We start from the raw sequence: 20,140 nt of genomic DNA, 5'->3' as shown, positions 1-20,140 counted from the left end.
ATAGGAGCTGAAAATAGTAAACATTTCTGATCTGATGTTTCCTGTGGCTCCGGAATCTGTGTAGAGCTTAGCATCAGAGGTGTATAAGAAAACAGAACCTCCTTTCTTTAAAGCTGTAATTATCACACACGTTTTCTTTTAGTGTCCTGTGGCAGGATTCTGGTGGGACGAAGCATCCCATTAGTAATTGTAGAAAGTGTTGGAGAACTATAATTAAAAATAAAGTCTTCTTCCAACCCAGGAATTCTCTTAACAAAGGTAATAGAAAAATTGAATAAGCATTAAACCAGAATGTGATGTGTATCACAGGCAATTCGCTACGAGACTAGGAAGGCAGAAGGAAATCACATCCTGTTATAGAGCCAAGCAGATGTGACCTATAACAGAAAGATTCTGAAACAATAAACAATCACTGGTCCTCAAGTAAGAGGACTTGACAGCCCCGTTTGTCACATACAGTTCATCCTAGATTCATCAGATAATTGAGGTGACCATCTGTGTTAGCTAATTGGCTTTATCCAGAGGAAAAACAAACCTCCTATTTTTAAGAGAGAGGCAGTTTTGAAGCCTGGCCCTCTGACTTAGGGGCCTAACCTCCTACAGAAACTGGGAGATGGTGCAGGCTCCCATGAAAGTTTACATTTCAAAGAGATGGCTCCCAGGTCCTTGAGAAAAGGCCTCCCTCAATCCATGAAGCCAACAAAAGGCTTAACTAGTCTTCAAAAGCATATAAAGGCATTTCAAAGAGGAGAAAGTGCTCAGAATTACACATTTTCGTAGAGTAAATGTTGTGAGAAAAAGGAGAGGACAGGAAGACTTAAGCCTCTTGTTTTTAATTTGCATTTGTCCTTACAGTCCTTGCATTGACCTTGTGTTTTTTCATTTACTATTAAGGCAGTTAGCCACAAACTGATTATCACAACTGTCACTCACAATTTTATGGAAAACAATGTGTCATTAATATGCTTTCAATTCTCTTTCTCTTTGCGCTCATTACGTGTTTTCTCTATCATTGTGTTTACTATCTTCTACTGGTGTTACCGGATGTTTGGAAATAGTATCCACCAAACCCGCTTATTAGAATGACAAAGTATAGAAAATAGCAAATCTTTGTAGACGGTAGGATAATTACAGAGTACTCTGCTGTATTTCATATGAGTCATGTCTTATTCTAACAGCAGCGATTTAAATCGTGCTGTGTGTCCCTGTCTGGTGAATATGTACATTAATGTATATGATGATACTGCTCTAAAGCTATACTAACATCACACTAGATCCTATAACATATTAATCATAGTTATTTTAAATTTCCTCTATGATCGTTTTTACATCTGCATCATGTCTGAGTCTGGTTCTGTTCATTGTATTGTCTCTAGACAGTGGGTTATTTTTTTCCTTTGGGTGTGTGTTTGTGGGTGTGTATGTTTCACAATTTTTATTAAATACCAAACTTTGTGTGTGGTACAGTAGAGACGGAAGGAAATAGCATTTATGTCTGGAAACAGGCATGCCTCTTTTTTTTTTTTTAGATTTTATTTATTTATGAAAGACACACACAGAGGCAGAGACACAGGCAGAGGGAGAAGCAGGCTTCACGCAGAGTGTGTGGATGCTCAACTGCTGAGCCCCCCAGGCATCCCCAGGCACACCCCTTCTGCTATGCAATTAGTGTGGGCTGCAGAGTCTCTCTAGGCAGGATTTGAACTGAGTTTGGATGTCGTTGCTAAGATTGTCTTCAGTGTGGTCCTGGGTTAAATTCCTGGGTTTATCTTGTGTTTAGGATTGGAGGCCTGATTGCTGGATGATTTTTTTCCGTGTTTTTGCTCTACCCATAGCCTTCAGCTTTGCTATGCAAAGCATGACCTCAGAGGGGGCCTTTCTGCCTCCTTGGTGCTGGCAAGCCTGGGCTGAGAACAAGGGGTAGTGTTCTCTCTCTAGAGGCTGGAGACGTCTTGTGGTCTGGGCCCAGGAGAGTTTCAGGCCAGTTTCCAAGTGGAAGAGGCTCTTTTCCTGTTCCCTTACACAGTCACATGCGTCTTCACCTCTGCTACGAGAGTGGGGTCTGCTGCCTTGTCTCAGTGGCCAGTGCCTTTTGATTCTTGGGGGAGAAGAATCAGGTGTGGCTTTTTGCCTTTTCTGCTGTGGCAGCTGTCTTCCTGCTGCAGACCCACGCCCCTGAGGATGCCCTGCCCTGTCTTCCTTTTGGGGCCCCAGCGAACCTCTGCAGTGAAGCCTGAGTGAGTTTGAACTCCTCCAGTGTCTATGGCTCCCAGGGTTCTGAGTCCTTGTGCTGCTCACACTTGGCCTTCGGTACTTGCCTGAACAGAACTAGTCCTCCTCTGAGTTCTGCCCCGGGCAGTCAGTGTTTCTGTCTGTCTGTCTCTTCTTGGAGGTACTTCTCTTTCCTTAGATTTCAGGCTGGGTGGCTGGCTGGCAACTGCAGCTCTCTGATGGGTGCCGGAGTTTGTGTCTTGTCCAGGTTTTCCTGCTAGAGTGGAACAGCCCTCTTTCTGGCTTTCTCCATCACAGTGGAAGCTGGGGGTTGTGGGATTCCTTGGGATACCCATCTCCTCCGTGTTCCTGAGCTCGATCAGGCCCAGGAAGTTTCCTGCTGCCAACCCTGCGTGCCCAGTCCTGTGGCAGGTATTTCCTGAGAAGGCATCATGCTGTTTTCTAGATGCAGAGTGAGGCTCTGAGGAGTGTGTTGCAGCTGAGCCCTGGGGTTGCTCTTGCTTTTCCTCACTTCCTCCCAAGCCTTCTGCGACCTGGCTGCTTTCCCCCTCTGCATCCATAACAGGAATTTGTGAGGCTGTGAGTTACACCTCCCCGTGACTACTGACAAAGGGATTTGTTCTTTCTTTGACAGATTTGACAAAGATTTCTGTTCTTTCTTTCCTTCCTCCCTCCCCTCCTCTCCCTTCCTTCCTTATAATTTGCACAGGAAAAGGAGGAGTAAGATCCTGATATAGTGGTATATGCAACATACTGATTTACTTTTCATGTTGGAAATCCCATTATCATTTTTTTTCTGCTCTTTCATTGACCAGATGAGTCTCTCATTGACGGCTTGATCTATGAACTTAAGCAACAGGAAGGAGTTCTGAGGGATAACTACACATAATTGGTGGTGTAATTCCCTTTATAACTCAATACATTGACATCCTGGATTTGAAATATGTAAATCAGACAGTTCTGAGTTTGAGTCCTATGAAATTCTTCTCCAGGAAGCATTTCCTGTTTCTCCCAAACTGTTCTACACAATCCAGGCCTCCCAGAGTGCTTGGTGAAACTCTTTCATACTACCAGCTGTATTGTATTGATATTTTTCTATTTACAGGAGTCTCCGCTGCTAACTGTAGTTACCTTTGTGTGCTTAGCACATAGACCAGTGTCTGGAAATGCAAGTGCTCAAAAGTCTGATCAGTTCCTGGTTCTTGCACATCTTATATCTAGTGTTCCATCCACCAGGTTATTGTAGGAGTAGGGACACAGCATCTAATGGCAACTTATCAATGAAGAACGTAACTGTCCTGCAAAGGTGGAAATGTTTAACTGCCATATAATCTGTTCGGTCAAGCTACAGTACAGTTAGCGCGGGGCTCATTGGTGATGCCAGGGGTGGGTGGGTCTGCAAATGGATACCCTCAGGCTTAGACAGTCCGTGCTTTCTGGGGACAGCAGATCAGGATAACAGAAGGCTGGGTTGGCAACATGACATGTAGCATTAAATTGATCAACCCAGTGGAGGGAAAGAAGCAAAATGATGCAGCCTAGTTCAGAGTCAGGAAGCTGCAGTTTCCATCCCAGCCCTGCCCTGAACTGGCTGTGGTCTCAGAGAAGGCAGATTATTTTTTGGGAATTTTATTTTTTATTGTGTAAATGAACAGAATTATAGAAATGATCTCAAATATCACTTCTAACACTATCGGGGTGGCTATTCCCCATGAAATTATCTGCTATCTAATTATGTTGGAAAATAATTCAGACAGAAGGATTTTAGCAACAGAAACAAATTTTGTTTACGTCCATTTCTGAGTCATTCTCCAATGTGCCAACGTTAGGTCAGACAACTAAATATAAAACTGGGCTTTGGGGGATCCCTGGGTGGCTCAGCAGTTTCACGCCTGCCTTTGACCCAGAGCGCAATCCTGGAGTCCTGGGATCGAGTCCCGCGTCGGGCTCCCGGCGTGGAGCCTGCTTCTCTCTCTGCCTGTGTCTCTGCCTCTCTCTCTCTATGTCTATCATAAATAAATAAATCTTAAAAAAAAAAAACAACTGGGCTTTGGAAATAAGCATATGGCTTCAGGCAGTTTAGCTCATCTTTTTGGGCTTCAATTTCTTCATTTTAAAGGTGAGTTTTATGAGACTTTCTACTTTATTGAGCCGTTGTGGAGATAAATAGAATATGTGCTTATTAAAGAATCTAGAACATGGTGTGCATCCAGTTGGTATGTGCTGCCATTTTCTTTGCCATCATATCACCACCACCAGCACCACCACCACCAGCAGCAGCAGCCTTCTCTAACTTTGCTGGGAAACCAAATCATGGCCATCTTGTTCTTAGCCGCCGTGTTGGAATCCAAGCTGCTGTTTTATCAGCTCTAAAATGTTACTGGATCCCAGGTAGAGCAGCAATTCTGTCCCTTGACTTATATCTCTTTATCAGTATTTGGAAGTGAGCATTCCAGGACACCAGTATATGCATTAAGCCCATCAAGGGTATTTAAAAGTTCTGGCTTACCAGACTTACACAGACCAATCCCCTGAGTTTTAAAAATATTCACCTATGATCCTATATTTGTGATGCATTCTTCATCTCCAAGGGGAATTTACCTCGTTGCCACAGTGAAAGCCTGTCATTGCAGCATGTGTTGGCGTTACTGTTCTAAGTTGTCTCAGCAGGCATCGCCTTTGAGGTCATTGATGGGCCACTCTTGCCATGCGTGTCATCACGACCACAGAGAGGTGCAGATGCAGACAGCGCTCCATTTGCCATGTGCAGTTTATCTTCATTTCACTTTGACCACTAGAAAAATGTACCAAAAGTGGAAGCTGTTGTTTTTCTTAAAATTATTGCCAGATAAAATATATGAGTAAAAGAGCCCTTGTTAGGGAGAACACAATTGTGTTACTAGTCTCAAGTGAAATATGAATCATCTTGGGCCATGTTTTAGATTATGTGTGTTGCTGGTTTCTACCCATTTGGGTAGACAATGATCAGGAATAGAAACAATACCATCTTAGATGTTACGATTCTAGAAGGCGAGGACACACACACACACACCACAACCACTTGGGAGGGCAGTGAGTTCTGGTTTCTTGTATCTTTCATAAAATGTCTTCCTGAACTTACGAATTTGCCTTTTTAAATCTGATCCTTACATTTTTCAGATTTCTAATTTTCTGATTGCCCACCAGCTATTTTCTGCCTGGCCTCAGCTACTTCCATGGAATATGTTGCATCATATTTCTAGTCGAGTTCCAGACCTTTGACTCTGCCTTGATCATTAACGTCGGGGCATTTTCCCAGTTCTGGCCTGCTTGTGTTCTGAATTCAGTTCCCTTATTCTGGCCTTTAGGATGCTTGGTTTATTCATTTATTTTTTGCTCACCCTGTATATGAGAACCCACTCCCTAATCCAGCATGGCATACTTTAGGTACAGAATAATTGTTTGTTGAATGGCCTACAGTCTCCTGCACACAGTGAGACACATAACACATGTTTTGGATGTTTACACCTGCATCAGGCTCTCTGCTCGGTGGGGAGCCTGCTTCCCCCTCTCCCTCTGCCTGCTGCTTCTCCTGCTTGTGCTCTCTCTGTCTCATAAATAATAAAATCCTCAAACAAACAGACATATTTAATTAGGAAGTTTTTCCCACTGAAATACTTCCAGAGCCAGTAGTCAGTGTGTTTTGCCAGCTAATCAAGTTGCAAAGCATTCATCCCACCAGAAATTTCCATTGGACTCTTACCATCAGTATCTTCCACAGCTCCAGCCTCAGGAAACCACTAATCAGCTTTCTGTCACCGCAGGTTGGACTTTATGGTTGTGGAATTACTTACATTATGTGCTCTTTCTGTCCCACTTCTTTTGCCGACCACGGTGTGGGGGAGTTTCATCCATGCTGCAGCAGGAATCAGTAGTGTCTTCCTTTTTATCACCGTCTGTTTATCCATCCACCTGCTGATGCAGATTTGAGTTATTTTCAGTTTTTGGCCCCTATGAGTAAAGGTGCTGTGAACATTTACATATAGTCCTTTCATGGACACATGTTTTCGGTTCTTTTGGGTAAATATTAGGGAGTGGAGTTGCTAGATCATATGTTAAGTAAATGTTTACATTTCATAAATGTTTACATTTCATAATCAACTGATTTCCAAAGTGGTTGCACCTTTCTGTGTTCTTCATCAGTGGTATATGAGAGTTCTTGTTATGCCATATTCTCTCCAACACTTGTTGTAGCCAGTTTTTAAAATGAAAATGAAACTTTTGGCTATTCTACTAGGGGTAAAGTGGTATATTCTGTAGGGGAGGATCTTTGAAAGCATGTAAATATCCATTCCTTATAAAACTTTTAATTTAGCCATTTATTTTATATCAGTATGGACTCATTATATTCTGTTTTATTCAATGAATGGAATGCATTACTTTAAAGATACAATATTTCAGTTTATCAGTTTCTCTATATATGGCCACAGTGCAGGGTAGTTGGTTCTCTGACTGGCCTAGAATATAGGCAAAGCTCTTTAGTTCTCACAACTAGATATGACTCTAATGCCTAGGAGCCTTTGTCTTAACCTGTTTGCTTTTATAAAGTTCCTTTTGAGGGACGCCTGGGTAGCACAGCGATTAAGCATCTGACTTCAGCTCAGGTCGTGATCCTGGAGTCCCGGGATCAAGTCCCTCATCGGGCTCCCTGCATGGAGACTGCTACTCCCTCTGCCTGTGTCTTTGCCTCTCTCTCTGTGTCTCTCATGAATAAATAAATAAAATCTTAAAAAAGGAAACCCAAATAAAATAACAAGTAGTTTAAAGTTGTGTCTAAAGGCATTCTGACAGTCAATTCTTTAACCCCCCCCAGAATGCTATGCCAGTTTCAACTTAATTAAATCATTAGAAACTAGTTCACACTCATGGTGACACTCTAAGTTTATTTATTGCCTAAAATTTTCTTTTAAAATGCACCTCAAAATCCCTGGTCCTGGGCCAAACTTCTGATCTTTTTAGATATCTCACAAACTCCTTCTTCTCATTTCTATTCTTCAACCTCTTTAGGTATCCCAGTGCCTCTGTGTTCATCAAGGCAACTGCCTCCCACTTGCCTTCCCTGTCTGGCCTGTTCACCGCATGGTTTATAATGTTACCCACTGGCTTGCTGGTCCATGAGTTCCCTTGACCAAGTCTCTATACTTCTATGGTGAAATATTTACTTCCTCTGCTCTGTTCTTAGGTTCCTGAATTGTGCTGAAGAAAATTGAGACCTTGTTCAGATCCTCCAAAATTCATGTTTAATGAATGAGGGATTTAGTACTGACTGAGAAGGATTTGGAATGAATACAGTCCCTTAAGCAAAGCTGTGTTCTAGAAACTAAAAATTGTCAACACTTGGTGTTTGTATATTGATACACTTTGAAGTCCATTCTAGGCCCTCCTTTCTTATCATTTTATACTCTCTCCCTAGGATCTATTCTTGCCTTTAGCTACCATTTTTTTTTAGCCGTGTTTTAGAGTTCCTGAATAAACATGGTAAAACTTTTATGTTGAGCATGACATATTAATTTTTTTTGTTTTTTTGTTTTTATTTATTTATTTTTAAATTTTACTGAAATTCAATTAATTAACATATAATGTTTCGGAGGTAGAGTTTAGTGATTCATCAGTTTTATATAATACCCAGTGCTCATGACATCACATGCCTTCCTTAATACCCCTCACCCAGTTACCCCATCCTTCCACTCTCCCCTTCCAGTGACCCTCAGTTTGTTTCCTATGATTAAGAGTCTCTTATGGTTTGTCTCCCTATCTGATTTCATCTTGTTTTATTTTTTCTCTTTTCCCCTATGATCCTGTTTTGTTTTTTAAATTCCACATATGAGTGAGATCATATGATAATTGCCTTTATCTGATTGACTTATTTTGCTTAGCATAATATCCTCTAGTTCTATCCATATTACTGCAAATGGCAAGATTTCATTTTTTTTTTTGATGGCTGAGTAGTAGTCCATTGTGTGTATGTATGTGTGTGTGTGTGTACAGAAACCACATTTTCTTTATCCATTCATCTGTTGATGGACATCTGGGCTCTTTCCATAGTTTGGCTATTGTGGACATGGCTGCTATAAACATTGGGGGTACAGGTGTCCCTTCAGATTACTACATTTGTATGTTTGGGGTAAATACTCAGTAGTGCAACTGCTGAATCATAGAGTAGTTCTATTTTCAACTTTCTGAGAAACCTCCATACTGTTTTCAAAAGTGACTGCACCAACTTGAATTCCCACCAACAGTGTTAGAGGGTTCCCCTTTCTCCACATCCTTGCCAACATCTGTCGTTTCCTGACTTGTTTATTTTAACCATTCTGACTGGTATGAGATGGTATCTCACTGTTGGTTTTGATTTGTTTTTCCCTGATGCCAAGTGATGTTGAGCATTTTTTCATGTTCCTGTTGGCCATTTGTATGTCTTTTTGGAGAAATGTCTATTTATGTCTTCTGCCCATTTCCTGATTGGATTATTTGTTCTTGGGGTGTTGAATTTGATAAGTTCTTTGTGGATTTTGGATATTAGCCCTTTATCTGATATGTCATTTGCAAATATCTTCTCCTATTTTGTTGATTGCCTTTTGGTTTTGTCGACAAAGCCTTTTCTTTTGCAAAAGCTTTTTATCCTAATGAAGTCCTAATGGTTCATTTTTGCCTTTAATTCCTTTGCCTTTGGAGATGTGTCTGTCAAGAAGTTGCTGAGGCTGAGGTCAAAGAGGTTGCTGCCTGTGTTCTTGCCTAGGATTTTGATGGATTCCTGTCTCACATTTAGGTCTTTTATCCATTTTGAGTATATTTTTGTGTGGGGTGTGAGGAAATCGTCCAGTTTCATTCTTCTGCATGTAGCTGTCCAATTTTCCCAACACCATTTGTTGAAGATACTTATCTTTTTCTATTGGATATTCTTTCCTCCTTTGTCAAATATTTGATCATAGACTTGAGGGCTCATTTCTGGGTTCTCTGTTCTGTTCCATTGATCTGTGTGTCTGTTTTTATGCCAGTACCGCACTGTCTTGATGCTTACAGCTTTGTAATAGAGCTTGAATTCCGGAATTGTGATGCCACCCATTTTGGTTTTCTTTTTTAACATTCTTTGGGCTATTTGGGGTCTTTTCTGGTTCCACACAAATTTTAGGATTATTTTTTCCAACTCTGTGAAATAAGTTGGTGGTATTTTGATAGGAATTGTATTGAATGTGTAGATTGCTCTAGGTAGCAGAGAGATTTTTAACAATATTTGTTTTTCCAATCCATGAACATGGAATGTTTTATTTCTTTATGTTTTCCTCAATTTCTTTCATGAATGTTCTATAGTTTTCTGACTACAGATGCTTTCCCTCTTTGATTCGATTTATTCCTAGGTATATTATGGGTTTGGTTGTAATTATAAATGAGATTGACTCCTTAATTTCTCTCTCTTCTGTCTCATTGTTAGTGTATAGAAATGAAGCTGATTTTTGTGCATTGATTTTATATCCTGCCACTTTGCTGCATTGCTGTATGAGTTATAACAATTTTGGGGTGGAGTCTTTTTTTGGGTTTCATTTTAGAGTATCATGTTGTCTGCAAAGAGTGGAGAGTTTGACTTCTTTGCAGATTCAGGTGCCTTTCACATCTTAGTGTTGACTGATTGCTGGCGCTAGGACTTCTAGTACTGTGTTGAACAACAGTGGTGATAGTGGACATCCCTGCATGTTCCTGACCTTAGGGGAAAAGCTCTCTGTTTCTTCCCATCAAGAATTATATTCGCCATGGGCTTTTCATACATGGTTTTTATGATATTGAGGTATATTCCCTCTATCCCTACACTGTGAAGAGTTTTGATCAAGAAAGGTTGCTATAGTTTGTCAGATGCTTTTTCTGCATCTATTGAGAAGATCATATGGTCCTTGTACTTTCTTTTATTAATGTAGTGCACCACATTGATTGATTTGTGGATATTGACCCACTCTTGCATCCCAGGAATCAATCCCACTTGGTTGTGGTGAGTAATCCTTTTAATGTACTGTTGGATCCCACTCTCTAATATTTTGGTGAGAATTTTTGCATCCATGTTCATCAGGGATATTGATCTGTAATTCTCCTTTTTTGGTGGGGTCTTTGGAGCATGACATATTTAGAGCTTCAGATCATATCCTGCATCTGAGCTCTAGACTTGTATATTCAGGTGCTTATTGGATAACTATCTGGATGTCTCAAAAGTAATTAAACTTCAACAAATATAAACCTAAACCCAGGATCTTTTCCTCTCTCCAAAACAGAATCTTTTTTTTTTTTTTTTATCCAACCCATTGGGTAGGCCAGAAAATTGGATATCATTTTTGGCTTCTGTCTCTCATTTCTGTCATATATATAATGTGTTGCTATAATCGTGTGTATTTTACTTCCTGAATAATTCTTACAAATCTGAGCTGACATCAAGACTTGGATGCTCAGTCAGTGGAGCTATCCAGTCACCCCTGGAATTCTATCTTTATTTTCACCTTGCACAGCACTCGACAGTATGTACAAGTGATAAGTGTATCATGAATTTTATTTCCTATATGTAATTCAGCAGTGATCAAAAACTTTAATCCAAAAGAATTCAATTTTTTATTTCAATTCCTTAGTTCTACTCTGGACATTCTGATGGCTTACTAGTTAATCTCACTGTATCTACAATGTTCTTTCTTCTCATCTGTTTATATCATAATAGCCAGAGGTGTATTTTAAAAACGCAGATATGATGTTCTCATTCTTCTCTTTGGAAAACAAACAGATGAGATCTATAATGGCTTTTGATTTATTTTAGGATAAATTAGAAAGCGGTTAATATGGTTAATAGAAACTTTCAAAGTTTGGTACCAACCTACCGTCAGCCTTATGATCATCTGCTTTGAATGCTCTTTCTATATGATAATGTATTTCTAAATTATCTTTCCTATGTGTGGTGGGCTGCTTGTACTTTGTTTAAAAGAGAAAAAAGGAAAAGCAACAAATAATATGAATAAATAATTATTTATTGATAATGTATTTCATAAAATAAAAGAAATTTAGACATGAAAGTGTTCCAGATTATCACCTAAATTCAAATAAATGTGGATATCTAAGTTAATAAGTTTGAATAATAGATTTGATTTCTGAAATAGGAGATATGATTTCAAATTTAGTAGAAGATAGAGTTTTAAAATATCTTTTTTAAGATATTTTATCTTATGTTGAACATTTGTCCAAAGAGGAATTATCACTGGGAGATGAAGTAGGTTTACATGTTTGTAGAAGGAGAGAGACAGACAGGCTATTTCCATTTCAACCATTATATTCTTAGTGATGACTGTGAGATTGGAAAGGAAAAAAAACTAAAGAGAATCTGTGTTTCTCGCAGTGTGTATACTGGAACAAATGTGAATTTCCTCCTCAATAGAGGCAGGCTAATTGCATCTAAGGGGAAGAGACTCTGCCCAAGAAGAGGATGCTGTTGGTCTTATTGTGCTTGATGAAGAACAGGAAAGGGTGATCGCAATGAAAAGGATAGATTGGTGCTGATTTGGCAATAACTTCTACGTCTGTGGAGGCTGCAGCCTCCGTGCCCTCTTCGGTGACCTCCACAAAGGACTTGTGCCTGACTTTAGACACCACAAGATCCTGCCTCCCTGTCATGCCTGAGAAGTTGGCCCTCTTTGTGTTGAATGCATCCACCATTCCCAGGGCTTTCAGCGTGGCCTTGAGCTCATAACTCTCTTCTACTTTGAACCGGGGTAAGTATAAATCCACCTGCCCATTGCTCATATTCTGTGAGCTCGTCCACTCTATTAGGTTCTCAGCAGTGAGTTGATCTTCAAGCTGCAGCAATGGAAAAAGGGAATAGCTGACATGATTCTCAAGGATATTAAGCATGATTTAACATTGGATTGAATTGTAGAAAACTTTTATTTAAACAGTAAATGTAAATGCAGAAGATTCAGTTTATCACATCTTGTCTGAGGAGTCAAAAATAACAGTCATGAATATATATTATACAGTCGAAAAATATACTATATATTCAGGACTGTGTTATATTTATGTATATATATGCATAAATATCTATACATATATATATGGATATGTATGTGTATATATACATAACAGAATTATTAAATAAAGTTATTTTGTAAGCGATGAACTATGTATCTCTATTTTTTATACTCTACATAGTTCCAGACCTCCAGACCTTCCATATGTATGATATGCTTCATTTTCAAATAGACTTCTCTTATTACTATCCTTGTGTACATAATTTTGTATACTCTAATTGAAATAATTTTTATAGTGTAGGTACAACTTTTATTCCTTTTTCTTGCTTTACTTATTTGTAAACATTTCTCATATAGGTATATATTTCTCTAATCAAGTTTAAATTATTACACAGTATCTAAATTGATATTCAACGTATATATCTTTAATTAATATTTTTAAGCATTCACTACTTGTCAGCCCCAAGTTAAACTATTGATAATACAAAGATGCACCAAAATTTTCAATGTCTTGAGCCACTTCTATCTAAAAGCCTTTGCCTTGTTTGGATTAGTTACCTTAGTTAAAGTCCCAGGACTGGGAGTCCTTATGTCATTGATAAGGGGAATTGCTGAGCTGAAGTCTGACATATTATGGCCCTTCACGTGTGTTGTCATGTTACCTTCCCTGAGGATCTCCAAATCCCAGTGTTAGCATGATAGCTATTTTGTGTGCAGTAAGTTCCCTGTGGCTTCAACAGCACGGCAAGCTATTGGAGTCATTGGAAAACTGCCATGTTTGGAATGTCCTTAATGTGCCAGATACTCTTCTAGATATTTCTAAATATTAACTTCACTATAACAATTTTAAGAGGAAAATTATAATCCTCCCACATCTTAATTTTATTTATTTTTTTTGATTCTGAGCAATGAGGCTCCGAAAGGACTTTTGAGCTCCTAGGGATTGAATACTTCCAAATTGAAAAGTAAGCATCAAAATAAATCTCTTGGTCCATTGTCTACAAAACCACTGTGATTTGATATTTAAAATGTACCTTTCATTATGTTAATTTACTTGTTTTGTTTATGAGTGAGCTTACAAATATTTCTATGTGTCACCTGCATATGAGTGTTCATTTCCTTGTCTTCTAATGAATAGACTGGAATATATTAGAAGTTTTTATGGTTGCAAAATATTAATGTGTGTGCCTAAGTATGTTTTTTTTGAACTGACATTCCATAGTTTCATCAGAATATTAATGGGACCCTTGATGTTGAGATTTTCTATATATTGTTCCATATGACACTGTGTTATTTAGGATATTTACTTTTTGGAACACACAGAATACCAGATTCTCCTTAAAAAGTTCTTTTTTAGGCTGTATGCAGAGAAGTACTCCGTTCTTGAACTCAGTCAGCCACCACCACCAATCTGTGAGCATTGCTTCAATGAACAGCCCATATAAGGATTGTACTACTAGGAAATCAGGCAATAGTAGAAAGAATTGGAGACATAAGATTTTACCTTCTGCAGACCATCTACTTCGTGTGGCAGCAGCAACATCATGCTTAGATCTTTGCCTTTGTATGGTATTTCTAGGATCTTGGCTTGCAAGTCCTCCAGTGAGGTGAAATTAAAAACGTTGGATTGTCTCATCATCTGCACAGGTTTGCTTGTGTCCTGCAGTAATTAACGTGGCAGACAAATGCTAAGTGAGGCATTAGTTAAAAAGAAGATAATACTATTGAGATACCAAACACATCCTCTTTCTAAGGGATGATATGTGAAATTTGTGAATTGGAAGCAAGAGTTTCTTCAAGTATTTTTATCTAAAGTAAAAAAATAAAACAGGAAGAAAATACAACCATGACAAATACATTTTTTCCCTGCCATTGCATGTGCTATTAGATATGAATTTAAATTTAACATTCCATGTATGAGTGTGTTACATTATTATAAAGAAATTACAATACCTTGTCCAGCCAGAATTCTTTCTCCACTGTGTTTTTTGTATCAAATTTCGTGTCCCACTGTCCTTTAAAATAGACTGCGTTCACCAGAACCAGAATGGTATGGTTAAGAGAGTCTTTGGGAAACATATCCTTGATTTTTTCTGCAAAAGGAAAAAAAAAACTCAAAGGTCTTCTGTGAAAGTACAAGTGGTTTGTCTGGAAGATGCTTTGAAAGTCACAGTGGATCATTCAGGCAAGTCACTACTTTAGGGACTGTGAGCAATAATTTTTGAGTTGCAGCTTTCTTTGTGATGCCAGCCTGATGGGAGTTATCCTTGCTGGAGATACCCCATCTTGTCATGGGAAAGGTGTTCAGATTCATTGTCTTTGGGTGACTTCAGTCATCTCACACGGAATATGGATTTCAGCTACTCTTGAAGCACCTCCATTCCCAGCTTCCTTCCCTCCCTGAATTCTTCCAACCACACCCCCCATTCTTCATTCCTCCCACCCTTTCTATTTTTTCAATGTTGGGCTTAATACTCTGAAGAAATAGGGCTTGATTGTTCTTGAGGACAAATGGCATGAACTCTATAACCCAAAACACATGCCCTATGCTGTCAGATATTACTGTCTGGGGTGTCTTCTCTATTCTGCACTTTGAGAATTTAAAGGATGTGAACCCAAGATGGGGTTGGAGCAGAGACTTGGGATCCATGAAGGTACTGTTGTCTGCGATCATGAGCAAACACCAATTGCCAGCTGTATTTCATTGTAATTATCTTTCTGTCATACAGAAATTCCCTTTGTTGCTTTTCACCTTTACCTGGACCATTCCATCATCTGCAATGCTCTCCTCCAGACTCTCTGCAAAGCCATCACCCCCACCCCACTGGCACCCCAAATGCTGTCAAGAACAGATTTCACACACAGCAGGGACTCAAAAAAAAGTGATTTTTATGGGCAATCTCTCATACTCTACCATTAGTTTGGCTTTCCACCCAGGAATTTATCTTCTTACGACTTTCTTCTGCAGCATTGTTAAAATCAACAGATTCCACACTGGCTAGGTAAAATTTCTTAATGTTATCCATGTATTCCTTTGATGGAGAAGGAAGAAAGGAGGAATTAAGAGTAATTCATCAGTAATTACGTATTCCCAAGTTAGTTATCTTCAGTCTTAACAAAATACAGTACAGGAATCTAGGCCCTGAGAAATCTACTTTTTCTTGCCCATGCGTATTTTATACAGTTCGCATGTGGGTAATTTGAAATGCAAGTACAGGCTGGCACAACAGTGAGGTCTTTGAAAGGCAATACCTTCTGGACATAGGCTGGGGCAGAAGAGGCTCTGGGTTGCAAACTGCAAAGCATGATGCTCCAAAGGAGATGGTGTGTTTCTGGGACTCCTAAGCAGTACTATCAAACCTTAGGGTTCTTGCTTTTGCTTATATCTTCCATTCTGGGCATTCAGTGTTCCCCTGGTACTTCTTCAACTTCCCTTAGAACTCACCAAGCCTGCACTCTCATCAGTATCCCATTAGTCATACATTTCATGGGTCATTGTCCACCAAAATTTACGCTATGTGACTGAATGGTATCAGATCATTGGGGCATCTCATGACTTCCTTTGCTACTGAATCTCTTTTGGGTTGATGACGTGATCCCTAAAACTGGACTTTATATTGGTGGGTTGTCAAGTTCTAGGATATTTCATTTGAAATAGTTGAGGCAAAGGACAAAGGACCTGGGATTCAGGTTAAAGGTATAGCAAGCCAAGTGAAACTTACTTGAAGAAATTGATACTTTTTTTCTCCATAGAACTTGTTGGCCATATTCAGTTCATATGCATCAGTGGGTTTCTTTAATTCGGTCAGAAGCTTTTGAAATTGGTGGTGTACATTTTCCATCTTTTCAACCTTCAAATATTAAAAAGTAAGCTCATTGCATTCTCTGTCAATGTAAATATAAATACTAGCCCCGTGTAAACTGTTAGACCCAAAACTATACTTTGATAGTCCTCAGGTGACATTTATTGTTATTCCTTGATTTTAGGTGGATTTACTTAAATATTCTTCAAGATCCTTATAATTCAGTCTCCTTCAGGAAATTTCTTTCTGCTCTGAGTAAGTAATCCAAAATTTTCACTTATTTACTATAGATGTAGCACCATTCCACCATTGGATTATCTTCTAATTGGTACAAATGGGTTAGGTAAAAACTTCCCAGCTAAATTTAGGCTTCTTAAGGGCTAGAGGCACATTTCATTTTAACAGCTATCAGTCATATAATAATGTTGAATTTGTTTATTTCAGTTATATTATGACATGGAGCCCTTTACACTACTAGATTGTATTTATTCTAAGACCTGTTGACCATGATCAATGGCTCTTCACTCATGATAGTCATACTCTCTCTCTTTTTTTTAAATTTATTTATTCATGAGTGACACACAGAGAGAGGCAGAGACATAGGCAGAGGGAGAAGCAGGCTCCTTGCAGGGAACCCCTTGTGGGAATTGATCCCAGGACCCAGGGCTCATCACCTGAGCCAAAGGCAGATGCTCAACCACTGAACCACCCAGGTGCCCTATGGTGGTCATATTCTAAATGTAGGAATAGTATGTGCCTGGTAAGGGCTTTACATTTGTATCTCTCTTTATCCCTATTCAGATGAAAACAAGAAACTCAGAATTAAATAGACTTTCCAAAGAGACGCAGGTGGCACAGCCAAATTTTGAACCTAGGCCTGTCTGAATCCAGAACCTTCTACTTGCTAGCTAAGAATTTTGGACCTTAAGTTTATAAACTCTGTATCTCATCTAATCATTTCCCAAAATATGCTTGGAGGCATGCTTATTCCTGTTTAGTTCCATTAATAAATTAATTAAAATTATATTATTTTAGCAAAAGTATTGTGATTACTGTAATTATTGTTACTCTGCAATAGTAATGCATAAAATTTATCAGTTTCCAGTAATCGAGGCACTGTTGTAATGTTTTCCATCTGTTTGTATGCATTGAGGCAGATTATTTTATTACTCCCAGCTTCCTGGGATGAGGTCATGGTGCCTTAGAACAGTTGTGTCTTGCTCATGTTCCCCATTGGTTAACAGCAGAGCAGGAATTTGAAGCTCTTTTGGCACAGTGCTGATCTCCCCTCAGGAGACAAACGTATGAAATAAATAAGTATGTAATATGAAACGAGATGCAACTCTGTCCAGTCTCTTTTACCTAAGAATTTCCCTAAAAACGGACTTTTCACAGTTTATCTGAAATTCCTAGCTAAAATATGAGCCTCCTGGATATGCGATTCTCCTTCTAGACTCAAGTGCTCTGTGACTCACATGATCTGTTGTAGTTCTTCCTGTTGTGCTCTCTGTGGCTTCATTAAAGTGAAGGACCTGGAAGAGACAGGAAGCAGGATAAGAAACCTACTCAAAAGATCTGGAAATAAATTAAGAAAAAAGTAAAAGAAAGAAAGAACTCAAATCCAAACAAAACAAAACTCCCAACCCCAAACGCAAACCCAAATCCAAACCAAACCAAACCACTAAACAAAGGAAAAAGAGAATAGAAAACTTAATTGCAAGCATTTGCTCCTTGGAAAGCCACAGCAAAGCCACTTCAGAGAATCCTGTGTCATTATTCATTGATGAGAAAACATGAAATGTTTTGCATGAATTTAAGTCAGCATGTCACTTCTGCCATTACTCTTCCCTTTAAGCCTTACCTCTGTTTGTTGTGCAATTGTGGGAGTTCATCTGGGCTATCAGAGGAAATCTAGGTCCAGGGAAGTGAATGGAGCAGAGCCCTGGGGAGGGCATGTGCCCCACCCCCCCAAAGCTCTGTGCTCACCCAGTCATGGGAATGCTTGCTCGGCCTCCCAGCCAGATCTGGGGCCATCTGCACACAAGCCAACAGAGAAATCAATCTAAGCTGGTGACCTGTGTAGGAAGTAGACACCTACCTTCCCAATTTCAAGTGCAGTATTTTCTTTGGCACCTAGGTAGGTCATGGCTAATGCTGATGAGATGGAGAGAGGCGAGAAGAAGATGTTGTCACCCTTTTTTGATGTTTTGAACTGTTGGAACAGATCAAATGCGAAGCGGGTGTTTGCTGCACTGAGTGAATTCATGGCAACCTTGGTGCGATCTGGAATTCCTAGGAAAGGATCAGATTCATTTCATGACTTTCCTGAAGGAAAGATTAGTTTGTAATGAAATTATTTCTTAAAAGAAATGACTTATATTTGGGTTGTGGGATTCTGGCAACTAAAACTTTTCTTCCTTCTACTTTTCAAGCCTCTTTCAGTGTATATGTGTAAATTTCATAACTAGACGACTATCAAAATTACTATTAAAAAAAACTTTTGTGAAAAAGTAATAAGACATCTTTATCTTTCATTGCTCACTGGCACTCCTAGGCCTAGGTAGAAAGTGCTTTATTACCGATACCAACACAAAGATTCAGACAGCTCCCATTTAGGCACCTCTCTGCCTTTTCCTTCAGGGTTCTCTGGGTACCAGAGACTCTCTCCCCAACCACACAGATGCCCAAGGGAGCATTTGTTTAATAAGAAGTAAATAAGTTAGATGAACGATAAATCAGCTGAAGAAGGTGTTCTAGTTTTACCACAGCAGAATAAGTAAAACCCAGTCACACAGAATGAGATCAATGCAGGATAGAAAACACACCATTACCATATGTTCAGAAATGATTCCTGTTATTAAGCTGGAGCAGCTACAGGTACTTACCTGTGTTCCTGGAGGAAGCAGAGGTGGGCAGGGAGCCTTGTCAGCCTATGTGTGGTGAATGGTGAGCTCCAGAATATATAGCACTCTCCTGCCACCTTCTATTACTCGTTGTAGTCAGTATTTCAAGTAAATCCACTTTTGATTTCTTAACTAGGCTAACCATCATGTATATCAACTCAAAATATTTGTGGGAATAAAACATGATCATTTCATTACTGTACTTCCTTTTCCCCTGCAGCAAAACACTGCGGGCCTGCGGTCATTGGCTCTTATGAAATGCATGTAGGTGTCTTTCTAATACCAATGAGGATGGAGTTGCAATTCCAACTTCCTGACATGCCCCTGCAACATTTATCCAGGAAACAACCCTTAAAAAATGTCTTCTCTTAGATGTGGATGTCTTTAAGGCCCATTTCACACATAAACCATGACAAAGTTTATATTTTCTATCTTTAGTTCTAAAAGGTCTTGTTCAACCTGTCAATTTCCTTAGTAATTATTCTGTATAACCAGGAAAATTGCTTGAGTTCTGTCTAAAGCACTACTGACAAAGGGTCCCAGCAATACGTAGAGAACAAGAATCTGTTGCCTTCTCCTAAATGCTATGCCTTGATAGCTGTTCTCCTTGTTACCACCCATGCCCCCTTGCAGGCAGTCCCAAATTTTCCCTGTGTTTTAAGGACAGTGGGAAGTTCATTTATCTCGCAGTGTTAACATGCTCACAAGGGGAAGAACAATGGATAAAAACAGACCATAGGGTGTGGAAGCATTCTAGTTTTTTATATAAATATGAATCAAAAATAAATTGTCTGAGCTCCAGAATCATGACATTTTTCTGACGCTTGCCCATTAGCATACCAGCTTCATATTCATGGACTGGATGCCATAGTCAACTACCCGTAAGAAAAATGAGACAAAGGTGTTCTTTGAATGCCGTGTTTAATTCTGCTATCACGGGATCCTTATCCCCTTCATGTGCATGGTGTTCCCACAGGTAGAATCATATCAAAAACTTGATTTTTACAGAGTGGGGATAGGTATTCACCCTTTTACTCCTTCAGCAGTTTATTAAGGCGGATCCCTTTGTTATCCCCATTGCACAGATGACAGAAGTGAAGCACAGAGCTATTGAATAAAAGCTCAGGTTTCTACAGGTGGTGAATTGCCCAGGTGAGATATCAGGCGAATAAGCTGA

At 39.3% G+C, this 20,140-nt stretch overlaps 2 protein-coding genes across 17 annotated transcripts in view; one reads left to right on the top strand and one right to left on the bottom strand.

Annotated features, from left to right (window-relative positions):
* Window positions 1-20,140, top strand: part of SERPINB11 (serpin family B member 11) — a 91,834-nt gene that overhangs the window by 3,191 nt on the left and 68,503 nt on the right. For 7 of the 16 annotated variants that reach the window (XR_005353377.1, XR_005353380.1, XR_005353373.1 and 4 more), the window contains exons 2-4: window positions 11,630-12,002; window positions 16,011-16,124; window positions 16,245-16,315. Coding sequence is in view for 1 of the 16 variants with exons in the window: in XM_038525848.1 (XP_038381776.1) it covers window positions 16,036-16,124; window positions 16,245-16,315 (160 nt within the window). In the remaining 15 variants the exon portion in view is untranslated. Of the gene's footprint in view, window positions 1-11,629; window positions 12,003-13,163; window positions 13,223-13,603; window positions 13,905-16,010; window positions 16,125-16,244; window positions 16,316-20,048; window positions 20,116-20,140 lie in introns of all 16 variants that reach the window. The other 9 variants (XR_005353382.1, XR_005353383.1, XR_005353387.1 and 6 more) reach the window with 6 other exon arrangements.
* On the bottom strand, window positions 11,686-15,283 carry LOC483954 (serpin B4). Its single transcript, XM_038529559.1, has 4 exons — window positions 15,211-15,283; window positions 14,211-14,350; window positions 13,762-13,917; window positions 11,686-12,087 (listed from the first exon to the last, which is right to left on the bottom strand). The coding sequence occupies exons 1-4, from the start codon at window positions 15,281-15,283 to the stop codon at window positions 11,686-11,688; spliced, it is 771 nt and encodes a 256-aa protein (XP_038385487.1).

This window comes from Canis lupus, chromosome 1, assembly GCF_011100685.1.
Source record: "Canis lupus familiaris isolate Mischka breed German Shepherd chromosome 1, alternate assembly UU_Cfam_GSD_1.0, whole genome shotgun sequence".
NCBI lineage: Eukaryota > Metazoa > Chordata > Mammalia > Carnivora > Canidae > Canis > Canis lupus.
Note: the sequence above shows the minus strand (reverse complement) of the source record. Positions and strands in the feature narration are given on the sequence as shown.